This window comes from Anolis carolinensis, chromosome 5 (assembly GCF_035594765.1).
Source record: "Anolis carolinensis isolate JA03-04 chromosome 5, rAnoCar3.1.pri, whole genome shotgun sequence".
Lineage (NCBI taxonomy): Eukaryota > Metazoa > Chordata > Lepidosauria > Squamata > Dactyloidae > Anolis > Anolis carolinensis.
This window is the reverse complement of record NC_085845.1, coordinates 104,001,863-104,019,423: the sequence shown is the minus strand read 5'-3', so window position 1 is coordinate 104,019,423 and position 17,561 is coordinate 104,001,863. Positions and strand designations below refer to the sequence as shown.

Sequence of the window (17,561 nt, the reverse complement as noted above, 5' to 3'; positions counted from 1 at the left end):
AGAACAGGTTGCAGTGCTTCTTTGATTCTGCTAGACCCACTGTCCTAGCATGGCAGGTGCCCTCCCAGAATGCCCAGCTGAGTACCTTGGTTCATGGGCTGCTCTTGTTTGCCACTATTCATGGCACAGGACTCGATTCGGGGAGGCTGCTGTGGGCCTCCCAGGTGAGGGAGCTGGCCGGTCTGGGTGAGAAAGTGATTGAGGGAGTCACAGAGGTTGGCAATGTGGTGCTGATCTAGGGTCCAGTTCTTACGCTCAGCTTGGCGCAGACTCTCCATCAACTCTGCAGGAGGCCGGAGAAAGAGAGAGGTAAGAAACTAGATATCACTGCTATCTATTCTTGTCTAAGAGCTATTTTAGTATATCTCTGCTTCCCACTAAACTTTGTAGAGGGCCATTTCCCCTCTTTACCAAGCTGCTTTCTAAGAGACAGAATGGGATATGTAAGGAAGTAACATAACATAACCCACCTGAGAACTGGGAGTGCTCAATGCTAGACCAGTTGAGTCGATTCACCATCTTGAAACTTTCTTTTAGGGAATCAATGTTGGAGCACCAATCAGGGGGAAAGGCTAAATAAAGAGTGACACAAAACAATCAAAATGATATACTACCACTTCCAACTTGCGTGTAAAAATAAATACTTCCCTCACTAACAGCCTGAATTGCAAAAGAAAAAACAAAAAGAACTTTCTTCATGACAGTCTGTCACTCCCCCGCTGTTCTATTAATTTATTTTTACAATATGTGTACACTGTCTTTTATTAATGGGGGTTTACAGAATTTATTTTCTTTGTTTATTAACTTTATTTCTACTCTGCCTTTCTCCCCATGGGAACTCAAGGTGGCTGACAATAACATGTCACAATCCAATAAATTTTAAAACATGGCAAATACATAAATTAAAAACAATTGAAAAACAATAAAATATTTGTGTCATGGACATAAAGTTAAAATGCAGTTAAAATGCAATAAAACCCTCATCCTTCCCCAAATGCCTGACAGTAAAGAAATGTCTTAACTTGCTTGCAAAAAACAAGTAGGGATGGGACTATCCTGGTCTCCCTTGGGCGGGAGTTCCACAATCTAGGAGCAGCCACTGCTTTTCAAACACAGCTGTAAGCAGAGCACACTACAGTAGTCTCTGGGATATACAGTAACCAAGGCATGTATCACCATGGCCAGATCCGACTTCTCCAGGAATGGTTGCAATTGACATACTACCTTTAATTCTGCAAAAGCACTCCTGGGACCTCTTCATACAGCCCCTGGGGCTGTGAAAGGCACACGGGGTGACTCATGGCACCCCACACACCCTCCCTCCTTTCCCCATCATATGGGATAAAGAGAGGCAATAAGTGTTGCCTTACGGCCCTTTCCTCTATTATATGAGGAAATTGAGAGGAAAGAGCGGGTAGCAAACACTTTCCTCTCCATCATGGAGAAGGCCCCTCCACTTCGAGAGGAATGTGGGCAGGGCCAAACTAGCATCATCTGATGACGCTCGGCAGGCCCTGTCAACAAATGGAAGAACGGGGTGAAAAAACCACCATGTGAAGAGGTCCCTGGTCACTGCTGAAACCTGAGCCTCCAGGCCTTTGGAGCTGAAGGCAGCAGAAAACAAGCTTGCTCCCTCCTCCCTATGACTTCCCTTCACGTATTTGTACATGGCTATCATGTCTCCTCTCAGCCTTCTCTTCTGCAGGCTAAACATGCCCAGCTCTTTAAGCCTCTCCTCATAGGGCTTGTTCTCCAGACCCTTAATCATTTTAGTCGCCCTCCTCTGGATGCTTTCCAGCTTGTCAACATCTCCTTTCAACTGCGGTGCCCAAAATTGGACACAGTATTCCAGGTGTGGTCTGACCAAGGCAGAATAGAGGGGTAGCATGACTTCCCTGGATCTAGACGCTATTTCCCTATTGATGCAGGCCAGAATCCCATTGGCTTTTCTAGCTGCCGCATCACATTGTTGGCTCATGTTTAACTTGTTGTCCACGATGACTCCAAGGTCTTTTTTGCACACACTGCTGTCAAGCCAGGCGTCCCCAATTCTGTATCTTTGATTTCGGCAGAAAAAATGGAAATCAAAGATACAGAATGGGGGACGCCTGGCTTGACAGCAGTGTGTGCGAAAAAGACCTTGGAGTCGTCGTGGACAACAAGTTAAACATGAGCCAACAATGTGATGCGGCAGCTAAAAAAGCCAATGGGATTCTGGCCTGCATCAATAGGGGAATAGCGTCTAGATCCAGGGAAGTCCTGCTCCCCCTCTATTCTGCCTTGGTCAAACCACACCTGGAATACTGTGTCCAATTTTGGGCACCACAGTTGAAGGGAGATGTTGACAAGCTGGAAAGCGTCCAGAGAAGGGCGACTAAAATGGAGAACAAGCCCTATGAGGAGCGGCTTAAAGAGCTGGGCATGTTTAGCCTGCAGAAGAGAAGGCTGAGAGGAGACATGATAGCCATGTACAAATACGTGAAGGGAAGTCATAGGGAGGAGGGAGCAAGCTTGTTTTCTGCTGCCCTGCAGACTAGGACACGGAACAATGGCTTCAAACTACAGGAAAGGAGATTCCACCTGAACATCAGGAAGAACTTCCTCACTGTGAGGGCTGTTCGACAGTGGAACTCTCTCCCCCGGGCCGTGGTGGAGGCTCCTTCTTTGGAGGCTTTTAAGCAGAGGCTGGATGGCCATCTGTCGGGGGTGCTTTGAATGCAATTTCCTGCTTCTTAGCAGGGGGTTGGACTTGATGGCCCATGAGGTCTCTTCCAACTGTACTATTCTATGATTCTATGATTCTATGAATCCAGGAAGAGCCTCAAACTGTGAACCTGCATTTTCAGGGGGGATGTGACCCTATCTAGCACAGACTGAATAGCTATTAGCAGCTGTGTCTTTCGATTGACCAAGAGCAACTCTGTCTTGCCTTGATTAAGCTTCAATTTGTTTGATCTCATTTAGTCCATTGCAGCTGCCAGGCACCAGTTTGGTACAGGGTCAGCTTCCCTGGAATTAGGTGGAAAGGAAAGGAGTAGAGTTGGCTGTCATCTGCCTAGAGTGGGAGCCAGTGTGGTGTAGTGGTTTGAACATTAGACTACCGGGGCTGGATACCAGGGTTAAATCCCTTCTCATTTATGGAAATCTACTGTGTGACCTTGGCTATGTTATCCTCTCTCAAACTTAGGCAGCCAAGTCAAAAATGACTTGAAGGCAAACAACAACAATTGCAGAAATCAAACCAAGAAAAAAGACAGTACATACAGAAAATTCTAGGAGATAAAAGTAAAAAATAGAAGTTAAGAGTTTTTACATGAGTTTTAAAAAGTTTTAACTGGTGCAAGAAGACAGCAAAGATGATACCAAATGCATTTCTTTGGGCAGGGAATTCTATCGCTGGTGAATCACTATTGACCTCGCCCCTCCCTCCCTCATAGTAATAGAATTTACTTCTCGTGCAATTAGAATTTACAGCAAGGCACTGGGGTTCTAAGTTGTCTGGCACTTTAAAGTAAGCACTAGTTTTTTGTGGTGACCAAGGAAAGAATAGCTAGTCAAGGAAGTCCTCTTAAGCCAGCTAAGATGTTCCACACAAGCACTGCTGTTCAAAATTGGCTACAGTAAAAGGAACTTAAGAACTACCAGAAACAACCTACATATTTCAGATGGCAACGTATCTGCTTTGAATGAGATCTTCCTGCTCCTTGCAGGGGGTTGGACTGGGTGGCCCGTGAGATCTCTTCCAACTCTACGATTCTATGATTCTATGCTCCCTCAAACCTGACTGGAACAAAAATCTCTCCCCAGGACAAAAGCAGAAAGTTCAATGTTTTTCCTCCTTTCCCTTTAGTGAATGGGTAGTACTATGAGCAGCCCGTTCCAGAAAAAGTATTCCATTTGCTTTTCTAAGTGGCCTGATTTAGACTAAACGATACCTCATCATCAATGAACATCAACTCAGAAAATCTCTTGAGGGACTTAGCTGAAAGGGCAATACTGGCTTGCTACCAAACATGTACAAAGAGGTGAAACCTCTTACAGCTTCTGGAATTATAGGTATTTTACAAAGTGCTACCTGAACATTAACATACTTGCTATTATTATTTTAAATTTTTATTTACTTATTTCAAAACATTTTAACAAAATTTATTTGACTTGTCACATCGTCTATTCCCAGACCTATACTCCGCCGACCCCTTTCCTATAATTCACACAGTTACATAAAATATAGCTCTGTCAGTATTATAACTTCTACTTATTCTAATTTGATCCATTACATATAGTTATTGTAACATATTTTCTAATTGTTCATCCACACTCTTTCTTGCTTATTCAATGGTTTGAATATGCCATTCGTTTTACACATGAAACAAATAAATGATTTCCCTGGACTGTATTATCAAATAGATCTTCTTTTATTTCTCCTTTGGCTCATTTTCGTTTATAGGTTAGCTCTTCCGATACAGCTGCAGCACATATCCTGAATGTTAACATGTGAATTGTCACTTCATGTCTTATCCATGTCACACAGGAACTAGTAGTGCAAGAAACATGTAAATAGCTCCTACACCCTTCACTAAGAGTATCTGCTGTAGCTCAGCTCAGTTCTTGGAAGCAACACATTACAAGCTTGTTTATAACACAGTTTTTTGCTTTATAACATGTTACATTTGGTGTCATCAGGAGACAAGGATTGACATTTTTTGGTCATCTATAACTCACCAAAGCTAGCATTATTGATAGATGCCTGTGACTGTTGTTGCTGCTGCTGCTGTGAATGGGAGTGTGGGTGGTGCTGTTGATGTTGGTGATATCCTCCATGCTGCATTGAAGAGGGGTGAATGGACATCACAGGTGGGGGACCATAGCTGTCACCTCCTTGCTGCTTGCCACCCTGGGAGGGACAACCTTCTGAGGTTGGAGTATGGAGTGGGGGTGGTGCTCCCACTGAAGAGGGCATCTGCTGTTGTTGGTACATGTAATAGTTGTGATTGGAGGGCTGCATGTCACCCAGGAGGGAAGAGAAATCTGAAGAAAGGACAAATGAAGAGAAAAACATCAAAATGTGAAAATGAGAGGGACAATGAATTCCAAATCATCTCTTTTCTACAACAGAAGCTGATTTCCTCAAATATTATAAAGAAATATATCAACCCTTCAATTATCACAGTGTAGGCTACAATTTGCTCTTTTGAAGCTCAGTCTACAAGTTTTCAGCATTCTTCTGTGTGAAAGTTAAGAAACAAAAAAAATCTCTCATGGGATGGTGCCCTCCAGTGGCTGTAACTGAATCACAGATTTCAAAGTATTCTTACCAGTATATCGTTCTGTATAAATGTCATTTCTTAATTGGTTCTATCATAAAGACACGGAAAAAGTTTATTTAATTGCAAAAACTTTGTTTTTGTGGGACATACTGCAGCACATTTTGCTATAGTTTTTCAATGAATATCTTCTAGTGTCTCAACCAATTAAACATAGTTTGTGGCAGCCACAAAAACAAAGTTTCTGGGGTAAAATAACTACTTTCCAAGTAAGTACTGCATAATTAAACAGAAAATAACACCTTCAAACCAGGAACAGAAAACATTTCAAATTCTGTTATGTAGTGTAATTTGTCTATGAGAAAACCATTGCATATTAAAAACCCTCCATCATTAACTACTCCCATGTCTTTAATATATATTGATCATTTTGTAACATTAATAAGTCTCCATCATTCAACCATTTCCTTTGGAAAAGAATTCCTTTTCTGAACAGACCTTCATATAGAGAACACCATAAAGATCTCTTTTACTTTTTAATTCTTTTGCATTTTGATTCTATGCTTCATGCAGAGAACAGCATAAAGACCTCTTTGGATAAAATCTGTTCTTAGATTTATTACACACTTGTAGTAGTGGTCTCCTTAAAAAGTGATTGTTAAAGTTTAGATCTGTTTTTTATTTTGTCATACCAAAAGCAGGTGTGCAATTCAAAGTCCTTCAACAATATCAAATAACACGTGTGATAAAATATTTTAGTTTGGGAGACCCCGTTCCTCCTCTTGGAATATTTTAAATCCGGATGAGACAAATGATGATAGGTCTTTTTGCCACTGCTCATTAGAACTGGTTGAGCTTGAAACAAAAACAGAATCTTAGCTAGCTCCTTCATCTTTATGACAGAATTTCTACTCACAAGGGACAGTTGCAAGTCCTTCCATCAAAGCAAATCCTTTTAAATCTTTTTTTATACTTCATTATAATAAATTTGAGTTTTTAACAGAAATAGTTAACAAATGCTTTTAATTTATAACTGTGGCCTTTTGTATTGACTCAATACTTCTGTCATAATTACAAACAACAATGGTGAGAAAGACATTCTTGTCTGGTTCCTTTCAAAGTGTTCTTGGGGTCAAATAATATATACAGTCTCTTCGCAATCTATTCCTAGCACTTTGCCTAATATTATTTTGTCCTGCTGCATTTCTAATTGAACATTTCAACAAAAAATGACTTCCTTATGAACACAAACCTTAAAAAATATTAGCACCTTAAACTCATAGCCATACTATGTAAATGCCAGGTCAGAATGGGATGCATGAGATCTTCAGTTGCTCTTCAGGCACACTGAGAAAAATGAGCTGGAGCAAATACAGCTTCCTCTTACACTGTTTTGCCAGGCCAATCTCAAAGCAGAACTGGCTAGGCAGAAAAAGTACACATCACATTATGCCACAATATTTCACACTCTATTGAAATGTGAGAAAGGGGCTTATTAACCCTCACTGTCACATTGAACACACACATATACAGGGTGTTTGAAAAAGAACTCCCTATTCACCATTGAAATTAAATGGTGAATAGGGAGTTCCTTTTCAAACACCCTGTATATCTTGGTCAATGTCAGAAGTGGAAAGATTAGCCGCTCTGAGTCCCCTCGGGGAGAAGGGCGGGGTATAAATGCATGTAATTAATAAATAAATAAGATTCAGTAAATACAAAAACGTATTCCCTCCGTCCTTTCAGATGAAACCTGGTATTGTTACTCACCATGCTGGGAAGAGGAGGATTTCTCGAGCATGGATTTATAGAGATTTCGGAAAGACCAACTCAGGTCCTGGAAATTGATCTCAGAATAGGAGAATTTCAAGTCATTGCTGGTACTATAGTGTGGAGGTGGCACTTCTGCTCCATCGCGGCCCTGTCCACCTGCTACTGTAGCTGCCACATCAACAGGGCCTGCACTCTGCTGAAGATGAACGGGGTTTAATTAGATTATACAGTCAAGATGTTAGGCATTTTTCAGTCTCCCAGCCTTGCAGCTATTACATTTGAGACACATTCAAGACATTTCGTTGTGCCAAAAATCACTTAAGCCAACCTCTACCTTTAGAGTCCTTTTTTGGTCTATTGCAAGGCTTCTGTCACGACCCAGGCGGCAGAGGCACCAATAACCATACACAGAGGCCAGAATCTAACTAATATCTTTATTGAAGGAATATATAAAGTTAATAAAAACAAGTATAGAAAATAGTCCAGAATTAGACCCTTCAGGAAAGGTCAGAATTAGTCCAAAAAAGCAATGTCCAATAAGAAATATTAAGGTCCAAAGTTGTAATCCAATAACCGAAACACTCACTTTGCCAAGCAAAGTGAGGGGAGATGACAAGGTCCTTAGTCCATAAAACTTGAGCGTGGCTAGGAAATAACTTGATACTTGAAACAAGGCTTGAACGTGGAACAAGGTAACTAAGAACAAGAACAAGGTCCGTGGAATAACTTGGTAAAATCCGTGAAACAAGGCAAGGATTAGTCCTGGGAAACAAGGCAAAGTCCGTAGGTAAACAAAGGCTGGGAAGCAAGGCGAAGGCTGGATAGCAAGGCAAGGCTTGAGCTGAAGCGAGGCTTGAATCGGAGCGCGCTGTCCAGACACAACTCGCTCCGTAGGCTGACGAATTGACTCCGCGAAGTTGCTACGCGGGCAAAACACCTATATAGAGTCCAACTTTCTCACCAAAGCGGTTCTCTGGGAATCAGAAACGAAAGCTAAACTCTGAGACCAGATGTTAAACTCCTTAAAGATTCTCACGAGAACCAATGTTAATTGGCAACATTCTTAGCTGCTATCCTCGCACTCCTGCGCGAAGCTGAATCCAAACTTCTCTGTTGTTTACAAAACTCCCGGCGCAAGAACACGGGAGAAGTAGGCTCTGGGGTTGTTTGACATACTTCTGGGGCACAACTTTCTTGCAGGTGCAAGGTTTCCAGATCTGCCTGGGAAGGATCTGGCTGAGAGGAATCCAGTTCAGACTGGGAAGGTAAAAAACCCAAGTTTTCATCTTCATCAGGGATTACAATGTCCTGAGCAGGACTACAAGGCCCATGGTTCATCACACTATCCCCCTCCTCAGGGCCCCTCCCAAACTGGGGTCCTCTCCCCGAGGCGCGAGGTCGCGGTTTGGTGGGATAGGTCAGATGGAAGCGACGGGTTAGATCAGGAGCATGGACTGTGGAGGCGTCTTCCCAAGAGCGTTCCTCAGGCCCAAAACCCACCCAGTCAATGAGATATTGTAGGCGGCGGCGATGAAAGCGAGAATCCAAAATGTCCTCAACCTCGAACTCCTCCTCCCCATTCATCAAAACAGGAGGGGGGGCCGGTTGGTCTGTATCAGGACGCACACCATCCGCCGGAAGGAGCAGGGAACGGTGAAACACTGGGTGAATGCGCATTGAACGCGGAAGTTGGAGTTTGAAAGTCACGGGGTTTAATTGCGCCACCACTGGATAGGGACCAATGAAACGGGCATCTAACTTCCGGCATGGGCGGTGGGAGGGCAGGAAGCGAGTGGACAGAAAAACCCGATCTCCTACCTTGATTTCGGGGCCCGGCTGGCGGTGTTTGTCAGCGTGGCGTTTATAGTCCTCCTTGGCTTGGTCCAGTTGCTGGAGCAAAAGTTGTTGCACCGCTGTGAGTTCCTGCAGCCAATCCTCTGCTGCGGGAACTTCTGAAGTTTCAATGACAGGGGGAAAGTAACGTGGATGGAAACCGTAGTTTGCAAAGAACGGCGTTTCTTTTGTAGAAGCTTGAACTCCATTATTGTAGGCAAACTCAGACAGTGGTAACAGAGAAGCCCAATTGTCCTGTTGGTAGTTTACATAACAGCGAAGATACTGCTCCAAAGTGGCATTGGTGCGCTCCGTTTGCCCATCTGTTTGGGGATGATGAGCTGAAGATAAGCGAGAGTCTATGCCCAGTAGTTTTTGTAGTGCCTTCCAAAAACGAGAGGTGAATTGAGATCCACGGTCTGTGACTAAACTCTTGGGCAATCCATGTAGTCTGAAAACATGCTGAAGAAATAGATCCGCAGTTTCTTTGGCCGTGGGGAGGCCTTCGCAGGGAATGAAATGGGCTAACTTGGTGAATAGGTCCACCACCACTAAGATCGTGGTGAATCCACAGGAAGGTGGTAGGTCAGTGATGAAATCCGCGGAAATTATTTCCCATGGGCGAGATGGGGTAGGAAGGGGGTGCAAAAGCCCTGAGGGTTTCTCCCTTCGTATCTTGGAGCGCTGGCATACTGGGCAGGTGTTGACATATTTTTCCACATCCTTGCGGATCTTGGGCCACCAAAAATCTCTTAGGATCAAATGCATGGTTTTAAATAGTCCGAAGTGTCCTGCTGGTTTGCAGTCATGACACAGACGAAGCGCTTTTTCCCTGCCCGGTCCGGGTGGGATATAAACATGATTTCTATAGCAGAGCAGCCCATCTTTAAGCGAAAAGGGAAAATGCAGACCTTGGCGAAGTTGGTCCTGCGCCCAGGCATCTGCTTGCTGACTAGCCCTGATTTCTTGAGCACAGATGGGTCCTGGAGTAGGGGAAGTTGAACCAATGGGACTGGATTTGGTGTTCCCCACTGTGAGCGTGGCAAAGTTCTCAGGTTGTAGCAGTTGGGATTCAAAGGTCTCCTTGCGTCCTGCAGCGTATTCCGGTTTACGTGACAGGGCGTCTGCTTGCTTGGTTTGAGCTGGGGTCACATAATGGATCTGGAAGTTGAAACGTTCAAAGAATAAAGCCCAACGTTGCTGCCTCTGATTTAGTTTGCGGGCAGTTCTTAGATGTTCTAGATTACGATGATCAGTGTGGACTTCAATGGGGAATTTGGCCCCTTCTAGCCAATGTCTCCAAGTTTCAAAGGCTGCCTTTATGGCCAGTAGTTCTTTTTCCCAAATGGTGTAATTCCTCTCTGGTGTGGTTAGTTGACGAGAATAAAAGGCACAGGGGTGGAGGTGATCTCCCACCGGTTGTAAGAGTACAGCCCCAATTGCCACATCAGAGGCGTCCGCTTGCACCACAAAAGGGGTTCCAGGATTTGGGTGCTGTAGAATTGGCTGGGAGGTGAATAGTTTCTTCAGTTGCTGGAACCCTTTCTCTGCTTGATCAGTCCAGCGGAAAGGCTGCTTTCCACGGATGCAGCTAGTGATGGGGTCGGACCAGCGGGCAAAATCTGGAATGAACTTGCGGTAGTAGTTCGCGAACCCCAAGAAACGCTGCACCTCTTTCTTGTTAGTTGGCGCCCGCCATTCCAATACTGCTGAAACTTTGGCTGGATCCATGGAAAGCCCTAGAGGCGAGATGCGGTAGCCAAGGAAATCTACCTCTTGTAGATCAAAAGCGCATTTTTCTAGCTTGGCATAAAGTCCATGATCCCGCAGTCGTTGCAACACCATTTTGACGTGGTTCTCATGTTCTGATTGTGATCTGGAAAACACCAAAAAATCGTCCAGGTAGATTATCAAGAATCTGTCTAGATAGTCCTGAAAAATATCGTTGACAAAATGCTGGAACGTTGCGGGAGCTCCGCATAAACCGAAATTCATAACTCGGGACTCGAATAATCCGAATTTAGTCTGGAAGGCGGTCTTCCACTCGTCCCCTTCTCTGATGCGAACTAGATTATAAGCCCCCCGAAGATCCAGCTTGGTGTAGACCTTGGCTCCTCGAAGTCGGTCCAGTAGATCCGAGATTAAGGGCAGGGGATAGCTGTTCCGCTTGGTGATATTGTTCAATGCTCTGTAGTCCACCACCAAGCGTAATTCCCCTGACTTCTTCTTCACAAACATCACTGGGGAGGCGGCTGGGGATTGAGAGGGTCTGATGAACCCCTTGCGAAGGTTTGTCTCTAAGAATTCCCTGAGAGCTTCTTGCTCTGGTTCAGTCAGGGAGTAGAGATGCCCTCGCGGGATCGGGGCCCCCTCCACCAAGTCAATGGCACAGTCATAAGGTCTATGTGGGGGTAATTTTTCGGCTTCTTTCTCATTGAATACATCCCAATACTCGGAGTACTTCTTTGGCAAGGTGATGATGGGCTCGGAGTCTGTGGCATGGCATACCTTGGCTACGAGGCAATGGTTTTGGCAGTACGGTGAAGCAAACTGCAGTTCTCTGTTGGACCAGGAGATGTTAGGGTCGTGGAGTGTCAGCCATGGAATTCCCAAAATCACAGGGAAATGGGGAACCTCGGTAACAAAGAAGGAAATCTCTTCCATATGTTCCCTTATCCACATCCTGGTGGGTTCCGACCACTGGCTTACGGGGCCCGTCTTGAGGGGACGGCCGTCTATGGCTTGCACCACACGGGCATTCTTGAAATCATGATATTGTAATCCCAGAGAGTCGGCATACTCTCTATCGATGAAATTGTTGGTAGCTCCAGAGTCTATCATGGCGTGGATCATGACGGGTCCCCTTTTTGCTGACCATAATGTGACCACGAGAAGGAACAGGACCCCGGTTGGCGGCTCTTGGATGGATTTTTTGACCGGGTTGGCGAGCCTCTCTACACCCGGTCGTTGGCTTCCCCCGCCGGCTGTGTGCCAGTCGGCTCAGACGCCTTCGACTCCGTGGAGGACGCCGCCGCAAGACGGGCGGCAGGCTTCCCTTTGGCTGGGCACTCTCTGGCGAAGTGGCCCCCGTTCCCGCAGTACCAGCAGAGGTTCAAGCGTTGACGACGGGCCTTCTCGGCGGCATCTAGTCTGGGACGCACATTGCCCAACTGCATCGGCACCTCCTCGCCTCCTCTGGGGTATGGGGTTGGCGGCGGGGGTCTCCACACCGGACGTGGCTGAACACTGGCGGGAGCGGGGGGTTTTGCCCCGGCTCTACCGCCCTGGCCTCGAACCCATTGTTTCCTGTTGGCAATCATGACTTCAGCCCGTAAACATTGATCAATGAGTGCCTCGAGGGTCTGGGGAGGATCCACCTTGGAGATTTCTTCCAGCATTTCAATGTTGAGACCCTCCCGAAATTGTCCTCTGAGGGCTACATCGTTCCAGCCGGTGTTGTGGGCCAGCACGCGGAACTCGGCTATGTACTGAGACATGGGTCTGTCTCCTTGAAGGAGGCGCCGGAGTTTGTGACCGGCTGCCTCCAAATTGTCCTCGATTCCCCAGGTCTCCTTAAGGTGATCCAAGAAGCGTTGTGCTGAACTTAGGTGGGGGGAGGCTTGATCAAACAGGGCCGTCGCCCAGCTAGCCGCTGGTCCGTCTAAAAGACTGTAGACCCACGCCACCTTGATGTCTTCTTGGGGAAACTCGGCATCACGGGCCTCTAGATAAGCTTGACATTGGCGGCGGAAAACATGAACCTTAGCAGCTTCTCCAGAAAACTTGGTAGGCAACGCCATGGCCGGGAGGCGAACTCCGCGCTCCCTCAACCCTTTTATTTCTCCATCCTGCGCGTTGAGTCTGTCACGGATGCGGTCCACTTCGTCCTTGCTGATGGTGTAGCTGAGCGGCTGTCCAGCCGGCGCGGCTCCGGTAGACATCCTGGCCTCGGTTAGTTGGTGCTTATGGGTGGCGGAGTCAAACTGTCACGACCCAGGCGGCAGAGGCACCAATAACCATACACAGAGGCCAGAATCTAACTAATATCTTTATTGAAGGAATATATAAAGTTAATAAAAACAAGTATAGAAAATAGTCCAGAATTAGACCCTTCAGGAAAGGTCAGAATTAGTCCAAAAAAGCAATGTCCAATAAGAAATATTAAGGTCCAAAGTTGTAATCCAATAACCGAAACACTCACTTTGCCAAGCAAAGTGAGGGGAGATGACAAGGTCCTTAGTCCATAAAACTTGAGCGTGGCTAGGAAATAACTTGATACTTGAAACAAGGCTTGAACGTGGAACAAGGTAACTAAGAACAAGAACAAGGTCCGTGGAATAACTTGGTAAAATCCGTGAAACAAGGCAAGGATTAGTCCTGGGAAACAAGGCAAAGTCCGTAGGTAAACAAAGGCTGGGAAGCAAGGCGAAGGCTGGATAGCAAGGCAAGGCTTGAGCTGAAGCGAGGCTTGAATCGGAGCGCGCTGTCCAGACACAACTCGCTCCGTAGGCTGACGAATTGACTCCGCGAAGTTGCTACGCGGGCAAAACACCTATATAGAGTCCAACTTTCTCACCAAAGCGGTTCTCTGGGAATCAGAAACGAAAGCTAAACTCTGAGACCAGATGTTAAACTCCTTAAAGATTCTCACGAGAACCAATGTTAATTGGCAACATTCTTAGCTGCTATCCTCGCACTCCTGCGCGAAGCTGAATCCAAACTTCTCTGTTGTTTACAAAACTCCCGGCGCAAGAACACGGGAGAAGTAGGCTCTGGGGTTGTTTGACATACTTCTGGGGCACAACTTTCTTGCAGGTGCAAGGTTTCCAGATCTGCCTGGGAAGGATCTGGCTGAGAGGAATCCAGTTCAGACTGGGAAGGTAAAAAACCCAAGTTTTCATCTTCATCAGGGATTACAATGTCCTGAGCAGGACTACAAGGCCCATGGTTCATCACAGCTTCTAAGTTAGTAAACTTTTTCAGTTTACTAACCCTTTTTTGCCCAATATGTTTTTATGTGGCCGTGGGTATATAGTATATAAAATAGGTATGCAAATCAAACTTTCTTTGAGTTAAATCTGTAGATATGGAGGACAATTAGGGCATGATTAACTTCCAAGTATATAAAAATCAAACCCTTCAAGTAAAATACAATGAGAGTTGCTGTGAGTTTTCCGAGCTGTATGGCCATGATCCAGAAGCATTCTCTCCTGGCACTTCACCCACATCTGTCTGGAATTTGCTTGTTTTTTTAGTGGTGTTCTTTATTTACTGCCCTGATTTTATAGTTTTTTAAAATACTGGTAGTCAAATTTTATTCATTTTCATGGTTTCCTCTTTTCTGTTGAAATTGTCCACATGCTTGTGGATTTCAATGGCTTCTCTGTGTAGTCTGACATGGTGGGTGTTAGAGTGTTCCAGCATTTCTGTGTTGGTTCATCAAGTACTCTGCTATGGCTGAGCATGTTTCTTGATTTGTGCCTTTCATGTTCCTTGATTCGTGGCCCTCAGTATCTGCTGAGGTTTGGTTCCAGGACCCACAGTGGACTCCAAAACCCATGGATGCTCAAATCTCATGATATACAAGGGTGTAGTAAAATGATGTCCCTGATATAAGATGGAAAACTTAAGTTTGAGATAGGTATAGCTATTTCAGCTCTGGCTGGTTGAATTTGTGAAGCATAGGGCCCATACAAATGCAATCCAAACTCTGCAGGAAGATTAAGGTACAATCCTTAAAATAGCAATAAAAAATTCCTTCAAGCAAGGGGGTACAATTGGAGAGAACGAAGGGCAACAAATGCCTGGAGGGGCTGGCAGGATTCCTCCCCCTTTTTCTCCTTCACTCCTACATATCTCCTTTGCCTTTCCTCATCCCTCTTCCTCCTCCTCTCCCCCTCCTTCATATCCATTATCGGGTTGTTTCTTTCATACATGTGGTTGGCTGCCTTGGCTGGGCTCATTTCTCTTCCCCTTACATTATGAATGGCATTTTTCTTTCCTGCTTTCATAGCAGCAGCGGGCATTACTGATGCCATTTCACCCCAGGAGGAAGCCTTTCATTGACATTGAGCTAATAGGATTCCATTTGGGGTCAGGATCCACAGTTTAAAAAGCTCTTGTTTAAGAAGCTCTGGCCGCTTTGAGTCTCCTTGTGGAGAGAAAAAGCAGGATATAAATAAACAACAACAACAACAATATACTATGCAATACTGCCTTACTTCCTCTCTTCTTCTAGGCTCCCACTTCATATTCCTCATTCACTGGCACCTCCTCTTACACAGTGGTTCCCAACCTTTTTTTGAATAAGGACCACTTGACCAGGGACCACTTTGACCACTCTCCCAACATTAGTACCAAAAGGGTTATGAATCAGTTTTTGGTCAACTTTAGGTTTGGTTTAGTTATTTGGGGTGCTGATTCAAAAAACTGCATTGGCTAGACCACATCAGCTCTAGTTTCTGATACAGAACATATGCCATCCAGTAGTCGCCATCTGCTCGCTCACAGAAAACTATATTTAATAATCTACAACTGATGTGGTTCATCCAATGCAATTTTCTGAATCAGTACCCCAAATAACTCCAGAAACAGGCCTAAAAACAAAGACACCAAGATTTTCATAACGCTCGTGTAAAAAAAAGAAGAGGAAGGAGCTGAGGTTGAAAAAAAATACAAAAAGTTGAGAGCAAGATCCAAGAAACTGTCCCTAAGGGTTTCTGTTGTTGTTGTTGTTTTTATTTTCATTACTACTACTACTACTACTACTACTACTACTTTGGGGGACTAAACAGGGTCTTACAAAGAGCTGCTTTCCCATTACAACTCTTGTGTTTGGCAATGGGAGCTAATAATAATAGTTACTTTGAGGGATTAAACAGGGTCTTACAAAGGGCTGCTTTCCCATTACAACTAACATGTAGCTATGGGAGATAATAATAATAATAATAATAATAATAATAATAATAATAATAACAACAACAACAACAACAACAACTTTGGAGGATTCTCCTTTCTCTCGCTCCCTCGAGTGTGCCTTCAGGAAAATCTTCTCTGCCCTACCCTGGGAAGCCTCCCAAGGCCAAGAAAGTGCTTGCAAGGGCAATGTGCTGGCATCTTCTTCCTTCCTTCTCTCCCTCTCCTTCCCTCTCTTGCTCTTCTCTAATGGCGGCACGCACTCCCAACGCTAATTTTCCCTGCATGTCTCGCGGATCTTATTTTAGGTCTTGCAGCCCACCAGTGGGCCGCGGCCCACAGGTTAGGAATCACTGTCCTACACAATTGATCTCCACTCACCTGACTGTAGTTGCCAATAGATGGTGTGCTTTGCAATGACAGTTGCTGGGTGGATTCAGGGGACAGTGATGCTTCTGCACCAACAGGGATGGGGCCCCGTGGGCTTTTGCTTGCCTCTTGGTCTGGGGAATCTTGTGACAACTGAATAGAAGGGGGAAATGCATATGCATAAGAAAGGGATAGACAGAGAAGTAACACTACAACAAAGAAACCTGTAGCATATTTTACAAACAAAAAAGTATGAGTCATGGTGGAGAGGGGCATATATAGGATTCTAAAAGACAGTAGCATGTCCCACAGCATACTAGAGCAAGAGAAAATCTCAGACTCTATATCTGATGGTCAAACAGTCTCAGATCTTGTGAACGCATTTAAAATCATCAGCCAAGATCCTCAGTACTTCTGGAGGCATGCTGAGCCATGTACAGCTTAGGTTGAAAGTCAGATAATATTTGTTGGTTCATCATATGAACTGCAATTTCCCCCGACTCTGGAACACCCTCCCCAAGGATCTCAGACAGGCCCCTACATTGGCAGTCTTCAGAAAGAACTTGAAGACCTGGCTGTTCCAATGTGCCTTCCCAGATTAATAGGAAATCTCCAACACCAAGTCCCATAAGCACTTTATTAGAACTTAGATTGCATATCGCACCCTGCACTTGCCCTATAAGCCTTATATTTCACCTGTCACATCAGCACTTTTAATCTTGTACCCATTACTTTGGCCCGGCCCAGTTTTATTGTGTTTTAGCGTATTGTTTACTGCTTGTTGTTTATACTGTTTTAATTGTTTTAATTTGCCTTTTGTTTTGTATTGTTATATTGTGTGTTGAGGCCTTGGCCATTGTAAGCCGCATCGAGTCCTTCGGGAGATGATAGCGGGGTACAAATAAAGTTTAATAATAATAATAATAATAATCATTCAGTCTATCATTTTAATGTACACAAGAGTTTAAAAGTATTGAAACAAGCATCACTTTCAAATGATGGCCTATCTGCCATTATATTTCTTGTGAAAGAAAAAAGAAAATATCTCTTGCAAGATGGTGCTTGTTATCTTCCATTTTAGTATGGGATTACACTAACATTATACAGGCATCCCCCAAGTTACAGACATCCAACTTACATCTTATTCATAGTTAACAACAGGAAGTGAGAGGAAATCTACCCCTAGGAATGAAAATTTACTCCTGTAAGAGTTATCCTGGAAAAAAGATGTCTCCACTGAAGCTTTATCACCAATCCTTGTTTCTATGATAACCTAAAATTTTCACAATCCAATTGCCACAGGGTCAGACAGTGAAGTGAAATCTTCTGAACAGGAGCACAGACAACAAAAGAAACATCATGGGAGTGTTAACCCTTCTCTATGCTATCTAAAACTTTTTTAAAATG

At 44.5% G+C, this 17,561-nt stretch overlaps 1 protein-coding gene across 2 annotated transcripts in view; it reads right to left on the bottom strand.

Moving 5' to 3' along the window:
* Positions 1 to 17,561, bottom strand: part of foxj2 (forkhead box J2) — a 59,949-nt gene that overhangs the window by 6,386 nt on the left and 36,002 nt on the right. The window contains exons 5-9 of one of the 2 annotated variants that reach the window (XM_008115910.3): positions 16,167 to 16,307; positions 7,035 to 7,233; positions 4,723 to 5,028; positions 471 to 572; positions 86 to 283 (exon numbers count right to left, since the gene is read on the bottom strand). In XM_008115910.3, the coding sequence (XP_008114117.2) occupies positions 86 to 283; positions 471 to 572; positions 4,723 to 5,028; positions 7,035 to 7,233; positions 16,167 to 16,307 (946 nt within the window). The remainder of the gene's footprint in view (positions 1 to 85; positions 284 to 470; positions 573 to 4,722; positions 5,029 to 7,034; positions 7,234 to 16,166; positions 16,308 to 17,561) is intronic. The other variant, XM_003224148.4, reaches the window with a different exon arrangement.